This window comes from Neofelis nebulosa, chromosome 16 (assembly GCF_028018385.1).
Source record: "Neofelis nebulosa isolate mNeoNeb1 chromosome 16, mNeoNeb1.pri, whole genome shotgun sequence".
Taxonomy (NCBI): Eukaryota; Metazoa; Chordata; class Mammalia; order Carnivora; family Felidae; genus Neofelis; species Neofelis nebulosa.
This window is the reverse complement of record NC_080797.1, coordinates 28,594,163-28,614,468: the sequence shown is the minus strand read 5'-3', so window position 1 is coordinate 28,614,468 and position 20,306 is coordinate 28,594,163. Positions and strand designations below refer to the sequence as shown.

General features: G+C 52.1%; 2 protein-coding genes across 4 annotated transcripts; one reads left to right on the top strand and one right to left on the bottom strand.

Annotated features, from left to right (window-relative positions):
• Window positions 1–20: 20 nt before the first annotated feature.
• PSMC5 (proteasome 26S subunit, ATPase 5) lies at window positions 21–4,792 on the top strand. 2 transcript variants are annotated; one of them, XM_058705245.1, is made up of 12 exons: window positions 21–316; window positions 871–942; window positions 2,271–2,340; window positions 2,664–2,761; window positions 2,935–2,991; window positions 3,064–3,294; window positions 3,608–3,734; window positions 3,830–4,020; window positions 4,108–4,206; window positions 4,289–4,399; window positions 4,494–4,580; window positions 4,683–4,792. In XM_058705245.1, exons 1-12 carry the CDS (start codon window positions 143–145, stop codon window positions 4,734–4,736), a joined length of 1,371 nt encoding a protein of 456 aa, XP_058561228.1. In that variant the 5' UTR covers window positions 21–142; the 3' UTR covers window positions 4,737–4,792. The 2 variants fall into 2 exon arrangements, with proteins under 2 accessions (XP_058561228.1, XP_058561229.1); XM_058705246.1 differs by having other exon boundaries at window positions 263–410.
• A 53-nt stretch (window positions 4,793–4,845) lies between these two features.
• Window positions 4,846–15,020, bottom strand: SMARCD2 (SWI/SNF related, matrix associated, actin dependent regulator of chromatin, subfamily d, member 2). 2 transcript variants are annotated; one of them, XM_058705242.1, is made up of 13 exons: window positions 14,491–15,020; window positions 9,894–10,078; window positions 9,668–9,710; window positions 9,399–9,521; window positions 8,220–8,375; window positions 7,725–7,820; window positions 7,480–7,581; window positions 7,176–7,337; window positions 6,913–7,010; window positions 6,377–6,512; window positions 6,068–6,190; window positions 5,837–5,938; window positions 4,846–5,760 (listed from the first exon to the last, which is right to left on the bottom strand). In XM_058705242.1, exons 1-13 carry the CDS (start codon window positions 14,704–14,706, stop codon window positions 5,707–5,709), a joined length of 1,596 nt encoding a protein of 531 aa, XP_058561225.1. In that variant the 5' UTR covers window positions 14,707–15,020; the 3' UTR covers window positions 4,846–5,706. The 2 variants fall into 2 exon arrangements, with proteins under 2 accessions (XP_058561225.1, XP_058561226.1); XM_058705243.1 differs by lacking the exon at window positions 14,491–15,020 and adding an exon at window positions 10,824–10,991.
• Window positions 15,021–20,306: the final 5,286 nt, after the last annotated feature.

Below are 20,306 nucleotides of genomic sequence, written 5' to 3'. Positions count from 1 at the left end.
CAAGTACAGTAAGTTGGAAGCTGGGGCCAGAGGAACAGATTACCTGAATTAAAACTGAGTTACTAGGGAGCAAAATTTAGGAATTCTGTGGCCTCTTCATCTCTTTCCAAAGCGCCTGACCTCGCGTAGCCACCTTCCCATCATGGCCTCTGTTTTTGTAAACTTCTCGCCGCACAACCCGCCCATTGACCCGGAACTCTTCTCTGCCAGGGTTGTCGGGCCCCTAACCCCTGCTTCTGCGCCTGCGCGCCAAGGCGGCTCAGATGCCGGCGGTCTCTGCGGGAGAGGGAAGATGGCGCTTGACGGACCGGAGCAGGTATGGCGGCTGCGGCGGCCGGGCGGGGACTGGGGGCTCGATGCGAAGAAGGCGTGATCCGAGGTGGACTGCCAGCTGGGGGCAAGAGGGTCGGGTGAGTCGGGGTTGGGCGGACCAATCCAGAGGGGGCCCTGCCTGGGACTGGATCTGCTGTGTCAGTGCCGCCCCCGGCGGGTAAGGGCCGGGAGAGAAAGACAGGACCCCGTGGAAGCCAGAGTGGGTGAGGGGAAGGGTGGGAACGGAAGCCGGCCCGTCCGCGAGTCGCAGGAGGCAGGGCCCCCGATCCTCCTGGTGGCTCCGCTTGTAAGTAATGATACCTCGGGTTTCTATAGCGCTTGATTCGCACTCCCGTGTATGTTGTCTCTTGATCCTCTCGAAAGTCTTATGAGGTAGGCGGCACTCTTATTCTGCTTTTAGTTTAGTCATGGGGAGTGGAGGGTTCTAAAGAGATGGACTGAGAAATTCGAACCCAAATCATTCCTCCAAAGTCCGGGCTGGAAATGGGATTTTCCCTTGGATTTTTAGCCTTTTCAATAATTACACTGTGTCTTCAGATGGAGCTGGAAGAGGGAAAAGCAGGCAGTGGACTCCGCCAATATTATCTGTCCAAGATTGAAGAATTGCAGGTGAGGACGGACTCCAGAGGTCCAGAGGCATCCCCCTTCTAGGTAGAAAGGGGTGAAGGATTGATGGAGCATGTGTCTACCAATCCATATTATTCCCCTGGGGGCGCAGTGGAAGAAATAACTAGTCAACCATAACAAGTATACAAGTTGTCTCTGGTTTCTCTTCACTCCCGCCCCTTTGAAAGTAACCAATATTCAGTTTATAATACATCGTGAAGAGTCAAATTTTAACCTAAAAGGTTCCTTTTAGCCAAAGATCGTTCTTTTTATTTTTATTTTTATTTTTTTTAAAGATTTTTTTTTTTTTTAATTTTTTTTTCAACATTTTTTATTTATTTTTGGGACAGAGAGAGACAGAGCATGAACGGGGGAGGGGCAGAGAGAGAGGGAGACACAGAATCGGAAACAGGCTCCAGGCTCCGAGCCATCAGCCCAGAGCCTGACGCGGGGCTCGAACTCACGGATCGCGAGATCGTGACCTGGCTGAAGTCGGACGCTCAACCGACTGCGCCACCCAGGCGCCCCAAAGATCGTTCTTTTTAGAAGAAGCCTGAATGAGTGGGTTTCTTATAAAAGAGAAGACATAAGCTCAGAAAAGATTTAGCACACTGGGGTTGGGGCAGGGTGAGAGGAGGAGGGCAGACAATTGCCCAGTCTGTATAATGCTGATTCCATGGGACTGAATGAAAATTGGGCAACCCAGAGCTCTAGCCTACAGATCGAGCAAGAACTACAGCAATGAGGTAAATATTGAAGGATAATATTGAAGGAAAATGTTGAAGGACAACCACAAGGACAATTTCTGAACTCTTGGTACTTTTGCAGCTATCAGGTTTATCATTTTTGAAGTGCTTTTACAGGTGATTTCGTTTGTTCTTCATGATAGTCCTGAAAAGAGGCAGGATAGGTGATGTTATCCATGTGTACTTACAGTTTGGCAACAGACCTTTTAAATGGCTTCCCTTAGCTTTATCTACCTATTAATTGGCAGCAGTGGGGTTAGAATTTAGCCTTCCGACCCAATGATCTTTTCACTCTACCATGTTATTGACCCGTGAGAAATTAACTATGACAGCCAGCTGTAACATTTCTCCATTAGGGCTTATTATTCCTGGACCAGCATTAGGACAACTAGCCTGTTTTGAGGCCTGCCCTTGGTCCCAGGGGGAATCTTGGAAGAAAGGATAGCGTCATTAGGATCATGTTAGACAATCTGTAACGTTCAGGTGCCTTGTACTCTTCTGTCACTCAGCTCATACCAGCCTTGAGGATCTTAGCCAAGAGTTGAATCTTCTAATATTTTCTGTTCTGTTTCTTATCCTCCACAGCTGATTGTGAATGACAAGAGCCAGAATCTCCGGAGGCTGCAGGCACAGAGGAATGAGCTTAATGCAAAAGGTGAGGAGGAAAAGATGGGAAGACTATATGGGCATTTTGTCCGAGGTCTGATTGTTCAGATTTCCCTAAATTGAGACGTCACACTTGGTGCTTATTGCTTTCTCCTAGAGTCCAAGGTCATGCTTTGCACTGTTTTATGGTTGTTCATGCGCATGCCTCTCCTGAGCTCCATTGTAACTCCCTTGAAGACCTAAGTTTTGACTTTCTTTTTGTGGCCTTTCTTCCAAAACTTTAAAATGGTGCTTAATTCACGCATACTGAATTGACTCACGGGAGAGGGGACACCAAAGCAGCTGAGTGACCCCTGACTCTTTCCCATCCAGTTCGCCTACTGCGGGAAGAGCTACAGCTGCTGCAGGAACAGGGCTCCTATGTAGGGGAAGTAGTCCGGGCCATGGATAAGAAGAAAGTGTTGGTTAAGGTAAAGGCACCATGGCCCCCAGGAAGCAGCCCAATGCCCAGGGCGTTCCCATACCTTTGTGTGTAGCCTTGCCGGGACACCTGTTACTGTTCTTTTAGGACTCCTAGGTCTTCCTGGGCAAGGTGGGTGGTTTAGTGGCCGTCAGGAAAGGTCACGAGCCCTCGTTTCTTTAGGTGCATCCCGAAGGCAAGTTTGTTGTAGATGTGGACAAGAACATCGACATCAACGATGTGAGTGTGGCGTGTGGGGGGTTGGGGTCAGCTATCCCCACAACACTTGCTGAAGTCTCTCCTCCTGCCCAGGTGACGCCCAATTGCCGAGTGGCTCTAAGAAACGACAGCTACACTCTGCACAAGATATTGCCCAACAAGGTAGACCCCCTGGTGTCACTGATGATGGTGGAGAAAGTGCCAGATTCAACCTATGAGATGATCGGTGGACTGGACAAGCAGATAAAGGAGATCAAAGAAGTGATCGAGCTGCCTGTCAAGCATCCTGAGCTCTTTGAAGCGCTGGGCATCGCACAGCCCAAGGTGAGAAGCAAGGCTTCTGCGGGAGGGCCCTGCTGTTACTGTTCGTCCTGTCCCGGCCAGAGTGAGCACAGGGCTCAGGACAGACTGGACCCCGCTTAAGCTGGCCCTCCCCGTGGAAGAGGGGCTGGGGGAGAGGGCTGCCGCAGCAGCACTGAGGTGGTTCAGAAAGAAGCTTTATGAGGGACCTTGGCATTCGGTACTTACGCTCCTAGCATCTAGTGTGAGACCTAGCCCAGAGCGAGCGCTCAGGAAATGTTCACGGAGTGTGGTGTGGGGGCTGGCTTCTGCCCTGAGTTCTCCCGTTTCTCTCTAGGGGGTGCTGCTATATGGGCCCCCAGGCACTGGGAAGACACTGTTGGCCCGGGCTGTGGCTCATCATACAGACTGTACCTTTATTCGTGTCTCTGGCTCAGAATTGGTACAGAAATTCATCGGGGAAGGTAACTGACTAGACACCTGAAAACGAAGAAGCGAGTGGGGGGAAGTAAGGGTAGGAACTCATTGCCTCCTTAACGCCCGCCTGGCCTCTGCACAGGGGCAAGAATGGTGAGGGAGCTGTTTGTCATGGCACGAGAACATGCTCCTTCTATCATCTTCATGGATGAAATCGACTCCATTGGCTCCTCACGGCTGGAGGGGGGTTCCGGAGGGGACAGTGAGGTGCAGCGCACAATGCTGGAGCTGCTCAACCAGCTGGATGGCTTTGAGGCCACCAAGAATATCAAGGTGAGGTGGTGTCCAAGGAGAGGCCCTGGGTGAGGTGAGCCCGAGGAAGGGCTCGGTTGATGCCACCACGCCGCTTTCTCCACTCAGGTTATCATGGCTACTAACAGGATTGACATCCTGGACTCGGCGCTGCTCCGCCCTGGGCGCATCGACAGGAAAATTGAATTCCCACCCCCCAATGAGGAGGTTTGTGACGGGCAGCGCTGGGAGCGGCTCCGGCTGTGGCGGGGAGGCCACGGGGCTCAGGCTTTTCCTCTCTCTTCTCTAGGCCCGGCTGGACATTTTGAAGATTCATTCTCGGAAAATGAACCTGACCCGGGGGATCAACCTGCGGAAGATTGCCGAGCTCATGCCTGGAGCGTCAGGGGCTGAAGTAAAGGTAATCGGAGAGCCCGCGTTGAAAGGGGCAGAGGCAGAAAGGTCCGAGTTTGAGGGCATACGGCAACAGTGCCTGGCTTCCTTTCTCTGCTCAGGGCGTGTGCACCGAAGCCGGCATGTATGCCCTGCGGGAGCGGCGAGTCCACGTCACGCAGGAGGACTTTGAGATGGCAGTAGCCAAGGTACAGGCCTCTACCTTCCGGCCTTGGTGGACGGGGTCTCTGGAGCAGTGGGAAAAGAGCGTGTGTCGGCTCAGTTTGTAACCTAATGCTTTCTCTCTCCAGGTCATGCAGAAGGACAGCGAGAAAAACATGTCTATCAAGAAGCTGTGGAAGTGAAGCAGTGGTCTTTTGTGTGGCTCCTTCAAATAAAGCTCTGCAGGACAAGCTCTTAAGGACTTCGGTCTGTTAATGCGTGGCCACACCGTTCAATGACCGAGTCTGGGTATCGCCGATAAACAAGGATTTATTTGGAAATTTCCAAACCTGCCAGAAGTGGCACTTGCCAAGCCCTGGGGTCCACCCTCCCTACCGAGTTCCAAAGGGCAACAACGGTTCTCCCCACCTCCCCCTCCACCGCTCGCGCACACCCGTACCTCAGGCCATGCCAGAGAACTGGAGTCCCCTCCAAGGAGGCTCTACCACCCTGGGCCCAAGAGCTGGGGTGGCCGCCCTCTGGCATCCCAGGAGATGATGGCGGCCAGAGCCGCTTGCATAGATTGAGGAAAGAAAATAAGGAGGCACCAAACAGGGCTCCCTGAAAACCCCAACTTACCCCTGTACAAAAAAAGTGGCTCCCGCATAGAAAAACCTGCTTCCCAAATAGTGCAAATACCCAAAGGAAAGGAAAAAACCAGCAGCAAGACTGCGCTGGTAGGAATGGCAAAGAACTTTGGTTTAGAAAGGCCAGGAAGAGTGTGAGCTGCGCCCCTCTTCCTCACCCAGCTCCTCGGAGCCAGCACTGATGCTAGCCCCGAGGGGGTCTGTAAACAAGCAAAGCTGGCGGGCCTGGTTCTGAAGTCTCCATTGCAACGTCAAACTACAGCCTCCAGCGGACCTACTTGGGCCTGCCTGCCTGCAGGGAGCAGAGGAGGCATCTGTTCTGAACCCATTTAAAGCCAAAGTGTAAAGTAAATATAAGGCTTTGGGGACCAAGCAACAAGGAATCCTATCACTACATTTACGAAACTACAGCCGGGGAACACAGGGTGACAGCAGACACCCTTCACCCCATCCTTAGTCTATGTGTCTGTGGCCCCAGAGGGCGGTCCCCTTCCAGGCGGAGGTGGGGGGGGGTGTCCCTGAGCGGTTAGGTCAGGCGGATTCCCAGCACCTGTTCCAGTTCTTGCCTTCGCTGCTGCACCTGGAGAAAGGAGAGACCGGCGGCTCAGGCCTCTGCCACTCGCAGCCTCAAGAGGGCACGCAGGGCAGAGCCTCACCTTGGCAAAGATGTGCCTCCCCACTGCTTCCTGGGCCCAGGGCTGGTGGTAGAAAGCAGCTCGTCTCTCTTCCTCAGGATTCCCAATCACGTCAGTGATGATCTGCAGAGAGCCAGGAGGAGAGCTATATGCGGTGCCATTCCCAGCCCTGCGAGCAGAAGTAGTGGCGGGGAGGGGGCAAAAGTCCCCCCAGGGCTTAGCATGGGATCAACCTCAGGAGGAGGACCGCACCTTCAGATCTCGGCGCTGAGATCGGAGCCACTCCTGGATGAAGTCCTGAGGGTCCGTGCTAAAGCTGAGCATGAAATCCCTCTGGGTCTTCAGCTGGTTGATGGACTCAATGGTCTCATGGATCTGGAGAAAGGAGTACTTGTGTCAGACTGGTCCCCACTCTTAGCACGTCCTGTTTCCAGGCCTAACCCCAAAGGACTCAGAGCAAGATCCCTTCCCAAGGTGCTACATGTACAGAAATGCCCCCCAACACAGCCTACCCACCCTCATCTTGGGTCCCTGAGGAGGCTGGGAAAGCAGAGGGCCCACCTTGACATCAAGGGAGGCAATCTCCTGTTGATTGGTGGTGGAGGCCAGAAAATTGCTCATCTGGGCCTTGAGTGGGTCGTCTACCTCCACATCAATGTCATAACACGCTGTCTTCTTCTGGTCATTAGGGTCTACGCTGTAGGCAGGACACAGGAGGGGAGGGGTCAGCACACAGCTACGTTCATCCCACCCACCCGGGCCAAACCTGCACATGCTCAGGTAGCAAGAAACCAAACCTGCTGCTTTTCTTTGGTTTTACATCAAGCCAAAAGTAAACGGTTTTTGTTCTTAACGTACAAGGCTTTTTGTTTTTAATGTTTTATTTATTTTTGAGAGCGTGAGAAAGAGCGTGTGAGCAGGGGAGGGGCAGAGAAAGAGAGGGAGACAGGATCCAAAGCAGGCTCTGCACCGCTGTCCATGAATTCATGAAATCATGACCTACGCCAAAGGCGGACGCTTAACCCACTGAGCCACCCAGCCGCCCCAAGGTAAATGGCTCTTCAAAGAGCCTTCCCATTCCCCCCCCTTCCATTTACCTAATGACATGGTTGATGACAATGGGGTCTGGATGCTGCAGCAATCCAGCCAGCTTCATGGGAATCTCCGAGAAACGAAGTCGGCCGCAACTGAAGATCTAGGGAGAGTACCAAAGGCCTGGTGATGCCTTGGAGGGCACAGAGGGAAATGGGCCATCCCAGGGTCAGTGTGGAGAATGTGGCCAAGAACAAGCCCCGCAGGGAGGTGAAGCAGTGGGCAGGGCAAGGGCCACGAGACAAGGGGGGGATGGCCGCCAGCTCACCTGGCGGAAGTAACGGTTGCAATTGATGTACTCCCGCTCGTGCCCGTCCTGCAGCTGGTTGTGTTTGATATAAAGCCACAGGGCCTGCATGATGGCCGCCCTGGTCTGTGTGTGCACCCCTAGCAGCCTTGCCAGTCGGGGGTCCAACTTGTACTGGGGAGGCTGGAGATAGACAGAGGGGAGTCAGGGGGGTGTGGTCTTGTGAGAAACCAAAGTGGAAGGATCGGGCAGGACAGAAAGGGTTTACCACAGGAACCAGCTCTCCTCCCCCAGATGACTCCCTGGGGCCCCAGACATTTGTCACCTGATGATCCAGCATGAGCAGGAGGGTGCACTTGACGTTGAGGTCTCCAGGCCGTTTCACCTGGAAGCCATCAGTCTCCTGGGTGGTGGGCATCCGGTGCCACTGGCAGCGAGGAGGGGAGCAGACCTCATCACCAAGGGAGTGGGGCCGGAGCACACACACCTCGCCCTCTACAGGACCGACGCCACTTCTCTGCCCACCCAGCATGTCAGCCTGTGCTCCCCACGCCCCAGGGCCACTCTTACCTCTACCAGGTGGTTGTCAGGCCCGTACAGTTCCTTGTCCAGCTCAATGACGAGGCTCTTAAAGAATGAAGAAAACTTCCTCTTCTGTTTGCTAGGCTGGGGAACAGTAATGGGTGTGAGTTGGGGGTGCTGCTGACCTCTCAACCTAACCTAGGCTAAGCCCCCAAAAAAGTACTATTTCCACCCTGCATCTCAGGGTAGTGAGACTCTTGGGCCCCGAAGGAAGCAAGGAGACTGGGCAAAATGAGGCGCCGGATGCAGGGAAAGGACTCTGGGTGCACCCTGCTGGCAGCCAACGAGGACTGAATTAGAAAGGGGTTCCCCTTCTTCAAGACACTTCACTGCCACCCGCAGGATAGCTCTTGTAACAACCATACAAATCTTCAAGCTCTGGCTTGGAGCTGTGACCCAGCAGTGCCCTCTCCCTCAGGCAGGACTTCAGTCTTAAGCCCACACGGGCCACCTCCCCTCCAGACACCACCTCTCCCAACTCACATCATCCAGCAGTTTTCCCTCCACTCGGAGTTCCCAGGAAGCCACCTTGTCCCCTGCTGGGGTTCCCCCGGGGGTCCCTGCGTTTCCTGCATTATCACCTTCTGCTTTGCTGGGACTGAATGTATTAGAAATATAGATCCGCAGCTTTCGTTTTTGCTAAAGAGAGAAAGACAACCAGCTAGAGGTGGGCCAACACGTTGGAAAACAATGCTACCCAATCTTTCTGTCTGAACCCACTCGACATCAATACTGAATGCTGTCTAGGGGCCAGGTACCTTGTTAGGTACCGGAAATCGGGAGTAGGAAATCCCAGTCCCAGACTTCAGAGAACTCACAACTACGGAGGAGAGAGAGGCACTAATGACAACTCCAACACAGTGCACTTGGTGGTGTTGACAGGTGCGCACAGGGTGCTATCGGGCAAGTCAGAAGCTTCTAGCACACATTTTACACGAAACTCAAACACTGGCCCCAAAGTATTCTGGCCTCTGGAAAGCTTTTACCACTCAGGGGATTGTTCTAGATTATTATTTTTAAACCAGGGGAGTGTGTGCATGGAGATAGGAACTACGCTTATCTATCTCTAGTCTTGCCCTGCAAACTCCTAACGATGATCCATAAGGTTTACATCTTAAATGACTCAGGAGGCACATACATATATAAATATCTGAAACAAAACATCATTAAACAATACTTTTACTACTATGGTAAGTATTATACTACTGTGAAGTATTATAATTTCTACTATTTTATATTTTGTTAAAAACAGGCTGGGCCTGGGGCACCTGGGTGGCTCAGTTGGTTAAAGTTTCTGACTTTGGCTCAGGTCATGGTCCCATAGTTGACAAGTTCAAGCCCTGGATCAGGCTGTGTGCTCATACCTCAGGGCCCGGAGCCTGCTTCGGATTCTGTGTCTCTGTCTCTCTCTGCCCCTCCCCCACTCACACTCTGTCCCTCATTTCTCTCAAAAACGAATAAAAACATTAAAAAATTAAAAAAAAAAAAAACCCAAACATGCTGGCCCCACCACATTAAATTGAGTTCATGTTCCACTAATGGGCTGCATCCTGCAGTGTGAGAAATCACAGACCCATGCTTGGCAGACCCAGGCCGGAACACAACATCAGGGGGAGGCAGAGAAGTCTGGGAAGGCCCAGGACTGGCCGGGGCTGCACACACCGTCAGAGGCTTTTTGATGGCCTCTTGGATCTCCATCCGCTTTCGGGCAATGGTCTGGTCCAGCTTCCGCTCAAAAGCCAAAAGGTCCATATATGCCTGAGACTCTGGGACAAGCTCCCGAATCTAGAAGCAGAGAGGAATTCATTAGTTTGTTTCAGCTGCAGCTCTGGCTCCTTGCTCCGCTATCCCAGAGGTGGGGGAACCTGACTGTACCCGCAGCCTGCCAGCCACTGGGTAAGGCCTCCTAGGCCCCCACCCAACATACTCACTCGCTGAGGTAGAACCTTATCTGCCATCTTCCTCCTCTTTAACCTGGGGAGGACAGAAACCCATTTAAGGGGTCAATGGTCCAAAACACTTCCCCCTCCAGTCCCTAGGACCCTCCCCCAGAAGAACCAGGAGTCTCCCTCAGTCATTAGAGCGCTTAGGACAGAAGGAACTGCTGTTACCACCAGAGCTGTGCCGGGCAGAGCAGGAGAAACAAGATGGTCTTACCCCCGGCGCTGGGCCGGCATTGGATGCTGGGCCTGGGGCACCAGCAGGCGTTTTCGGAACGGGTCCATCATGGTGGGTGGCATGCCAGGTCGAAGTGGAGCAGCTGTGCCAAATGGGGAGCCGGCAGGGGGCCCCACCTGCAAGCCAGCCATGGGCATCCGGCTCCCTGGTGACATACCGGGCCGCTGGAAGAAGCAAGCCAATGGGGGTGCATAGGTCAGCGGCAGAGCCCCACGGGGCCTATAGCCCATTCCCTCCATCCCTCTCCTGGGCTGGGTCTGGCCCTGAGCAGCACACCGCAGAGCCCCGCTTGGAGGACCAGGAACAAAGGGGAGCAGGTGCCCAAGAGCAGAAATGTAAACCACACCTGCCCCGCCCCCTTCAACCACCCTGGCGTCAGTGCCAGCAAATGAGGCCTGCCAGAGTCTGGGGTGGGCAGGAGAGTCCTACCTGCGAGGGAAGGGCCCGCAGGAGTGTTTTGGGGCCCACTGCCACCTTCCAGCCTGAGCGCACGACGCCCTGCTCCCTGGAACCAGCCGGCTCTAAGACACTCCCAACACCATCGCGTGATCCCACCAAGCACTCCTATCTACTTCCTTCCCCAGCTGGAGACAGAAGCATGGCCTGGGGGCAGTGTCATAGCCAGGTGGAAGGGTGCAGTGTGATATGAGCAGGCAAGGCCCCAACATCCATCTCCTGGCACCAGCCTAGTGGTGTGACTAAAGGGAGGAAGACAGTCCAATGGGCTGGCGAGCCTATCAGGCAGGGGCACCCTAGGTGAGCAAGCCACAACAGGATGGGCCGGAGCATGTCCCAACCGGTACGGGTGGCCTCGGGTACAGTACAGAGACCATCTGGTCACCATATGGCCCCTATTCACAACCCAGAACTGGACCCTTCTCTCCACCTCCCTACTGCCCTGTTCCCTACCCCTATGCCAAGAGGCCCCAAGAGGAAAGCTGTGGGTCCTGTGTGGCCTATCAGAGAGCGGCTGGCACCCGGGCTCTGTCCGCGGTCCGTGCACCACCTGGCGGCTGGGGCTGTCGGGTGCTTAACTCAGCCCTCACGATCCCAAACTGGAGAACGGAGGGAAGATTATGCAAGATCAGTCACAGGGTCACCAGGAGCCCGGGTTATAGAAACGGCTTCTGTAGAAGTCTGCAGAAGGATTTCCCACTGAGGTCCAGCTCCCCAACATTTCTGGGAGTAACCCTGCCAGCACCCCCCCCCGCCCGCCCCCGCCTCCCCCTCCCCCTCCCCCTCCATAGCTGCCGCCTGCAAGGCCTGTTTGGCAGCTCTGCTTTGCACACACTGTCCCTGGCAGCTTCACAGGGCTGGCCCCAGGGCCCAGATTATGCAACCAGCACAACTACCCCACCAAGCCAGGCTAGGTGGGGACTTGCACCAAATCAGAGAACCTCCTACCCCCAGCCCGGTATCATGGAGATGAGAATTCTCCCCCCGCTTTTTCATCTAGTGCCAAACTCATGTTCTCAGCACAGAGGGTCAGACTCTTGACCAGAGGGAGAGATGAAGAAAAGTGACCCAGAGATGTAGGGAAGGGCAAAGGGGGAGTAGGGTGGGAAAAGCCATCTGGGGGAATGGAGTTGAACGTGGGGGACTCTGGGGCTTCAGGAGGCCTGCCGCGAAGAGATTTGTCCAAGCTGCTGAAAGGCAAGGGACAGCCTGTTTCTCGGCCTTAATGAGCCATGGCCAGAGATTACAGGAAACAAACTCAGTGTGGCCACAGCTGTAAACCCAGGCTCCAGACACGCTAGACATATTTTCCCCACCCTGAACATGAGCCAGAGGGCAAGAACAGCTGGAGCAGTGGGACCTACACAGAGTGAGACAAGGCCCTGAGGTCCCCAAGAAGCCACTCACTAGGACTTTCACAAAACCTCCTCGGCACCACCCATCCCTCCTAGGCAGGTGCTCTTGTAGCAGGAAGTCCCCAGTCAAGGCTGCAGGGGCAGGGCCTGGAATAGGCCCCTCCCAGACATCTGCTCCAAACTTCCCAGGCGCAGGGCCCCTAGCTCACCCCAGGCCCCAGGCTTCTCCCAAGAGGGAGAAGAGGCCCAGGGGAAGGTTGCTTAGTCCCAGCTTAGTCTTGCCAAGCTCCACACCTGCTCTTTGAAGCACCAGTAACTCCTCTTCAAAACAAAAACCCCAAGAGTTTAAAAAAAAAAAAAGCCCAGGTCAGGCCTCTCAGGCTCTATAAGTCCCTCGCCTGCAGTTGAGCGAGGTAGGCCTGGCTCAGTGCCCTGAACCTCGGAAGTGTGCAACAACGTCCTCTCCCTAGCCCAGCAGCAGCCCACGACCTAAGTGTGATTCTTCCTCCACCACCCAGGACAGCAGCGGCGCGTGGCTGGGCCTGATGCTGCTGTCTCCAGAGAGCACACACATAGCCCTGCCTCAAAGCCTGTGGCCCTGGCGCTCCTGGTGGCCGGGCCTAGGAGAAGAGAACATACCCCTCCCTAACTAGAAAATATTTTGAACTCTGGAGTGAACCCAACAATCTGTGTTTCTTTGGGTTTTGTTCTTCCTTAAGCTCCTCTGTTGAGTATGATCCACAGCTAGAACTCCTTCCACTGTGTGGAGGGAGATGGGTCGTCACTTCCCTTCTTTCATTGGCTCCCCTACTTGCCCAACTTGGGCCCTGAAACCCTTGCTCTTCTAGCTCACCCCATGTGCTCTGATAGGAGGAACCCCTTTTGCTCCTGAGATCTCAAGTCCCATCTCCTGAAGTCACACAACTGGACTTGGAAAGAGGCCAAGCAAGATCTTCCTCAAACTTAGCCAGAGTGAACTGGGTCCTCCCTCTCCCCTTCTACCTCTAACGCCCCTCCCCGGAAGAAGAGGAGGTGATGAAAAGCTGGTGGGCTAGAAAGCCTGGGGAAGCAGAGGCTCAGTGCCTTCCCCTTGGTTCCCAACCCTAGCAGCCTGGGACTACCCAGCCAGCCAGCCAGCCAAACCTTGCCACTGGCCCTAGTCCACTCCCTATGTATGGTTGTGGAATTCATTTTCTCAGGGCATTCCCCAGGCCACAGTGCCCATGGGTTTCCAGCAAAGGAACTGGAGAGGCTCCTATCTGTTCCTTAGATCCTTCTCAGGCCAAAGGCCCACAAGGAGGCTCCAAGGCCAGCCCTCAGCTAGGTAGCCCAGGGGCTGGAATGGAATGACTGACGCAGGGACCCCTCAGCAACACCTTGGAGCCATGAATCCCCAAGTGGCAAAGCAAGATGGGAGTGGTTGGGACCAGGTCTATCTCTGTCAATACCCAGACCCTTTTTCTTTACAGGGAGGAGTGAGAATGAGGAGTTAGAGGGAAAAATCACCCCTCAGTTAAGAATCTCTTTAGAAAGTGAGGGCCCAAGGCTCATGGGTAGGGGAGGAATGCATATCCTACTCCATGAGGATCCATTTTTGGAGGCTGTACCTGGAGATAACAGAGTAAGCCCCAGCTTCCTTGGGAGATTAGCAAAGAAGCCAGTGCCAAATGCTGGGGCACACAGGTTGGGTGGAATATGGCCATGTTAGAACTTAAAGTCTAAATAAAAGTGGAGAGGGAGTGGGGAAAAGGACAGGCACAATTCCTAAGCATTCTGGGGTAACCAGAAACAATGCACTTGGGGGGGACTGATGAGCAGGATCCTCATACTGTATGAGTTTTCCTCATACACTGACCCTAAGGATGAAGTCTCTGCTTCTCAATGGCCTTTGAAGCTGCAACCTGAGAAGCTCTCTCTTTGAAGCCAAACTCCAAAGAAGTCAGGACAGAACTCTTTGAACAACTCTCACAGGCTCCTCCAGCCCCAGACCATCAGGGCTCAGTGGAGCCTCTCTGCTCCTGCAGACTAATCAACTCCTGGACACTATGACACCAGGCAGGAAGCCAAAAAGAGAGTCTGCCCAGAATGGGCTGGGTTTTCCGCCTTCCTCAGGCCCCGCCACCACCATCTGTGGTCGAACCCAGAACCATCCCATGCAAGGGCTCCTGGGCCTGACCAGGAGTAGACCCTGCCTGGCATAGATTGGAATCCTCTTCCTCTATCTTCTACCTCCCGTGCCTGGGAAGCCAGGCCCTTCTTCCTCCTCATCAGCAGCTGGGAACCATCTCAGACTCGCTAGAACTCTGCCAGTTCCCAACAACAACAAAAAAACAAAACAGCGCAGACTTGGAGTGGGACCAAGGCCAATGCAGGGTAACCCTGGTTTCTCAGTGAGGGCCCTTTTGCAAAACTTTCTCAGCACTTCCCAGAACCCCCTACCCTAGGATCTACACTAGCATTCTCAACCCAGTCGCCTACAACTCACTAGCTCCAACTCCTCCATCTCTCAGTTACTCAGAATCCCGGTTCCAAGAAAGCCTCCAGGCCCTTCCAACCGCTTCAAACCCTCCACCCCTGAATCGTTCTTACCCTCTCCCCCAACTGCCCCACCACCCGGCCTTGCCCTCCTCCCTGTCCCGTGCACTCCGCACGCTGGGCCCCTGTGCCCTCTGTCCGTCGGCTGCCCCGGGGCCCTCACTCGAGGCCCCAGTCGCTCCATGCCCCGGGCGTGCTCGCGGCGCCGCCTGTCCATCCGCGCTCCTCACCTGGTACTGCGCCGCGGGGCCCGCGGGGCCCATGGGGCGGAAGGCGGCGGCCCCGGGACCCCCCACACCTCCAGCCGGTCCTGGCCCCCTGAGCGCCGGTCCGGGCAGCATGCCGGGTCCCGCTGGCGGAGGCGGCGCCCCCAGAGCCGCGGCAACTGCGCCGCCGCCAGGACTCAGCGGAGGCAGCGGGAACCCGCCCGCGACACGGCCCGACATCGCTCCGTCCCGTCCGGCGGTGTCGCGATCCGGGCTCCGGGCTCCGTGTCGAGTCCGCTCCGCGATCCGTGATCCGGGACTTTCCGATCTAAATTCCGGGTTCTGGGGTTTGTTGATCCGGGTTCCGGGATTTCCTAGTCCAAGACCTCGAGTTCCCCACAGACCCGGTTTGGGGCAGGGCCGATCCTGATTCCGGTCCTGCCCGGGGAATTCCGGATCCGGGATCTGCTGCAGGCCCGCCTGCCGCCCGCGGCCTCCGGAGGTTTGGCCGACAGAGTCCAGTTACCCAGAGGCGGTAACTAACTCCCTGCCCCGCCCAAACAACCCCAGCGCTAGGCCCCACCTATACCCAGCGGCCCAATGCCAGGGTGCCTCCTCAAATCCCGCCCATCGCGAGACCCGCCCCTGACGGGCACCGCCCCTAACCGGCAGCCCCAGAGCCACGCCCACACCCCTTGGACCAGCCCTTGGCCGGAGAGGCGGGGGCGAAAAGCTGCGCAGGAAGCGCTGTGCAAGGCGCGGGGTCAGAGGTCGAAGGTCACTTAGGGCTTCAACAGAGAATGGGTAGTTGCTGAGAGCTCCCAGGTGTAGCCGACTCCCGGAGATACCTAGTTACACTCTCTGAAAATAGTTTTCTCGAGTCGCCTTCCTACATTTTCAGCATTAAAGACAACACAGAGCTGTTCTCTGGGGCAGAAGAGCCTCCAACTTGACTTTGTTTAAAAGCCCATCCTGGTGGCTCAGAGCTGCCAAGGGATATCAGCTGCCCCAGACCCGATCCAGCTGTGTGAAGGGTTGACTTGGCCAAGATCCGAGTTCTTTTTGCATATTTTTAACGTGCTCTGCCTCACTTTAAGGAAGCCTAGTACTTTACTCCACAGGAAATGTTTCTAGTGGGTGGAAATTTGCATTATGAGAAACCTCCCTGTAGTTAAGTAAGGTTTTTTTCTCCAGGATTTATAGTACTTAATTGAAAAAAATGCAATACCTTTTCAGAAGCCACTGTCCTGTATCATAAAGTATTAAAAATAAAGTGCTTCAGCTATGTCAGAGAGCCTACCTTCTGGTCGTCTGGGATTTTCTCCCCATGATCTAGACCAGTGCTTCTTAAACTTCAATGAGCAAAAGAAACATCTGGGGCTCTTGTTCAAAATGCAGATTATGATTCAGTAGGTTTGGGGTCTGAGACAGGGCTTAAGCTTCAGCATTTCTAACAAGCTCCAAAAGCAATGCTGTTGCTACTCAGACAACAGTTTTGAGCAGCCAAGATAGATTTTCAGTATATAAATTCTCTGCTTTGTTTTCACCCCTAACAAAGTCTTGCACCATAGCACCCAGAGCCTCTTCATAGTACAGTTCTCCACCCTTTTTAGAAATCAGTTCTGCTCACCTGTACTTCCTGGTATCTTTCCTCCAGTGATGAACCCTACTTTGCTGTTGCTTTCCTGCCTCTGGGTCTTCTCAGAGATCATGCTCCTCCTTCCACCTTTGCATTAACTGCCAGTCTCAGAACAGGCCACTGAAATTGTTACAGTCATTGAATCAGGGCCCCTCTCCACCCCTGTAAAGTGCGGAAAGAATTCATGATAATGTAATTAGTACCCATTTCAAGACTTTCAAGCTTGTTCCAAGGAGTTTGAGGGAGCAGTAGGGGCAAATCCCCTGGGGAGCTATTCCAAACTATCCCTTCTAGCCACCCCCACTAAACAACACACGTACACAATCCAATGGCTTCCAGTATTATATTTTAAGAATAAGGTTCCCAGGGGTGACTGGGTGGCTCAGTCGGTTAAGCAACAGACTTCAGCTTAGGCATTATCTCTTGGCTCAAGAGTTCGAGCCCTGCATCAGGCTCTGCATTAAGGGTGTGGAGCCTGCTTAGAATTCTCTCTCTCTCTCTCTCTCTCTCTCTCTCTCTCTCTCTCTCTCTCCCCCTCCCCCCCGCCCTCTCTCTGCCCCTTTCCCATGCGCACTTACATGCTCTCTCTCTCAAAATAAACTTAAAAAATAAGCCTCCCAGTATTATACACCTGAAACTAATAGAACACTGTATGTTAATTATACTGCAATTTAAATTTACAGAAAAATAATAGAATAAGCCTGCCAAGTAATTCTGATACAACCTGCCTTGTAGAGAACCTTTACACTAGAAAACAGACAAGCTAATAAGTGCATTTAAAAAAGAGATAAGGGGCAGCTGCCTGGCTTAGTCAGTAGAGCATGCGACTCTTGATCTTGGGTCATGAGTTCAAGCCCTGTACTGGGTGTAAAGATAACTTAAAAAATAAAATCGGAGAGTAGAGCACCTCGGTGGTTCAGTGGGTTGAGCATCCAACTCTTGATTTTGGCTCGGGTAATGATCCAGGGTCATGGGATCCTTACTGAGCGTGGAGCCAGCTTGGGATAGTCTCTCTCTCTCTCTCTCTCTCTCTCTCTCAAAAAAAAAAAAAAATTTAATGGGGGCACCTGGGTGGCTCAGTCGGCTAAGCATCCAACTTCAGCTCAGGTCATGATCCCATGGTTTGTGAGTTCCAGCCCCACGTCAGGCTCTGTGCTGACAGCTCAGAGCCTAGAGCCTACTTCGGATCCTGTGTCTCCCTCTCTCTCTCTGCCCCTCCCCCGTTCTCTTCCTCCTTCCCTCTCTCTCTCAAAAATAAACATTAAAAATTAAGAAAAAAATCTTTTAATGTTTTTATTTATTTTTGAGAGGAGAGCATGAGTGGGGCAGGGGCAGAGAGACAGGGGGTCAGAGGATCAGAAGCAGGCTCTGCGCTGACAGCAGAGACCCCAGTGCAGGGCTCAAACTCACCAACCGTGAGATCATGACCTGAGCTGAAGTCAGACACTTAACTGACTGAGCCACCCAGGTATCCCTCTCTCCCTAAAAATTTTAGAAAGAAAAAATTAAATCTTGGGGCACCTGGGTGGCTCAGGCGATTAAGCATCCAACTCTTGATTTCGGTGCAGGTCATGATCTCATGGTTTGTGGGGTGGAACCCTGTGTTGGGTTCTGCACTGACAGCACAGAGCCTGCTTGGGATTCTCTCTCTTCCCCCCACTCTCTCTGCCCCTCCCTCTCTCTGTCTCTTTCTGTCTCTCTCTGTCTCTCTCTCAAATAAATAAAAATAACTAAAAATAAAATCTTAATAAAATTTTTTTAATTTAAAAAAGATAAAACAGTTAAATGTAATTCAGGTCCTCATTTTCTCCTTGATTAAAACCCCCCCCCAGCTTCCCATTGCTCTTAGGTTGAATATCATACTCCCTCCTCATGACATGTAAGATTCTGCAAGGCCTGGCGCCTGCTTACCTCCTTGGGCTCATTTTAAACCATTGCCTTTGGTTCTCTAAGAGTGAGTCCAGAGGTTCTCCTGGCAATTTCTCAAACTGCTAAGCCCCTTCCAACCTCAGAGCCTCTCTACTTCCAGCCCTTTGTTATCTTTTCCATTCTCTCCCCTTACTTTATTTCTCACCAAGCAATTATCACAGTATGTAATTGCTTGCCTAGGTGTGAACTGGCTTACTGTCTGATCTGGCTCCTTCGCTAAAATACAAATTCTTTGAAGGTGGGAATTCTTTCTCTTTTTTTTTTGTTATTGAGATTCACATAATGTAAAATTAACCGTTTGAAAGCAAACAATTCATTGGCGTTTAGTACATTCACAGTGTTGTACAACCACCACCTCTATCTAGTTCTAAACATTTTCATCCAAAAGAAAATTCCATACCCATTAAGCAGTTGTTTATTCTCTTCTCCTATCCCCTGGTACACACCAGTCTGCATTGTCTCTATGGATTTACCTGTTCTGATTATTTCATATAAATGGAATTACATAACATGTGACTTTTGCGTCTGGCTTTTTTAATTTGGCATAATGTCTTCAAGGTTTATGCATGTGGTAGTATGTGCCAGCCCTTCATTTCTTTTTATGGCTGAATAATATTCCGTTGTATGTATATGCCATCATTTGCTTACCCATTTATCTATTGATAGACATTTGGGTTGTTTCCATCTCTCAGTTATCGTAAGTAATGCTGCTGTGAATGTGCATGTACACGTATTTAAGTACCTGTTTTCAATAATTTGGGGTATATATTGTGTTACTTTTAACCACTGTCATAACCTAATCAATACATGTGTTTAAACAAGTGAATGATCTTTAAGTGTAGTGACAGAGAATGATAAACAATACCAACAATGAGTTAATTGCTATGATAAAACATCCTCAAGGTGTTAGGGGGAAAACAAGATATCTAAGTTATGGTAAGGATAAAGAAGATTTCCTATTCATTAAGCAGAGAATAGCTGACACTTATTAAGTACCACACGTATTACTTCTTTTATTTAAAAAAAAATTTTATTTATTTTTGAGACAGAGAGAGACAGAGCATGAACAGGGGAGGGGCAAAGAGAGAGGGAGACACAGAATCCGAAGCAGGCTCCAGGCTCTGAGCTGTCAGCACAGAGCCCGATGTGGGGCTCGAACTCACGGACCGTGAGATCATGACCTGAGCCGAAGTCGGACGCTTAACCGACCGAGCCACCCAGGCGCCCCCGTATTACTTCTTTTAACATTCACTATGCATATGAGGTACTCATTTTACCTCTATTTTAGAAATCAAGGCAGAAAGATTCAGTTACTTCCCCTACTCTCACTGTGATGGTTTTAGGATTCAAACCTGGTTCTGAGCTGGCTCTGGAATCCAAAATCCAGGCACTTAACACTATATATGACTTCTTGTTCGTAGCTGTTATTTCTCTGTTATTACCTCTGGTCTGTTATTACATGCAAAGAAAGTTTTCAAACTGAAAAGCCAGTGCTATGGGGACTCAAAGAAAAGAGGCTAATTGGTAGGACCTGATTAATTAGAAGCATTTTGATTTGAAGGAGATACTACTGATGGTCACCCAATAGGCAAACGGGATTTGATACATCACTAGGGGCAATTCAAGACCTTGGGAAAGCACTAGGTTAATGCTCAAGAATCAAAAGAGATGGGGGGAGGGGAGACCATTCCCACACCACCCTCATAGGACCTAATGGTGTAGCCAGTTGCAGGACTTGCGGTCCTGGAGGCAGCATTCCCATGCCTTTATTCCCTTCACTTGGAATGCCTTTTTTCTCTTCCTCTCTTCTTCCCTTGATCCTTACTCTGCTCACTGACCACTTTTCAGAATTTCATTCTGAAACATTCTATGGTTTCAGAAGAGGTACTTTCCTATAACCTCTGACCCTATTGCATCTACAGGCACTCAAACACTTAATGGAACTAAAGTATTTAATTTATTAAAGCATTTTAAAAGTATTTAATAAACCCAAACCAGAGGGACAATTCCCAGTGGGTCTATGCTTCCTGACCCAGCTGTTTGGTGGACAAAGTAGCTGCCAAAGAGTTCATAGGAGAAAGGCCCTTGGAGCGAGATGGCCCAGTACTTGTGCTACAGCAGGCCAGCAAAAGATCACTCCTTGGTTGGATGGCCCACAGGAGGTTAGAATTTCAGAAGTATGGGTAGACAGCTCATGGCGGGAAACACTTAGCACAATGGCAGCACTACTGGGGATGTACCAGGAGCCTGGCCGAGGTGGAATCCCAAGCGG

Bases quoted from the DNA above. Each gene is read 5' to 3' on its own strand.
- PSMC5 (XM_058705245.1), top strand. From the start codon at position 143: ATGGCCTCTGTTTTTGTAAACTTCTCGCCGCACAACCCGCCCATTGAC. The intron at 4,207-4,288 runs GTTTGTGACGGG...TCTCTTCTCTAG, and splicing joins TCCCACCCCCCAATGAGGAG to GCCCGGCTGGACATTTTGAA. The intron at 4,581-4,682 runs GTACAGGCCTCT...TTCTCTCTCCAG, and splicing joins TTGAGATGGCAGTAGCCAAG to GTCATGCAGAAGGACAGCGA.
- SMARCD2 (XM_058705242.1), bottom strand. From the start codon at position 14,706: ATGTCGGGCCGTGTCGCGGGCGGGTTCCCGCTGCCTCCGCTGAGTCCT. The intron at 7,338-7,479 runs GTGACAAATGTC...GTCTATCTCCAG, and splicing joins TGCTCATGCTGGATCATCAG to CCTCCCCAGTACAAGTTGGA. The intron at 7,011-7,175 runs GTGAGCTGGCGG...TACTCTCCCTAG, and splicing joins GCAACCGTTACTTCCGCCAG to ATCTTCAGTTGCGGCCGACT.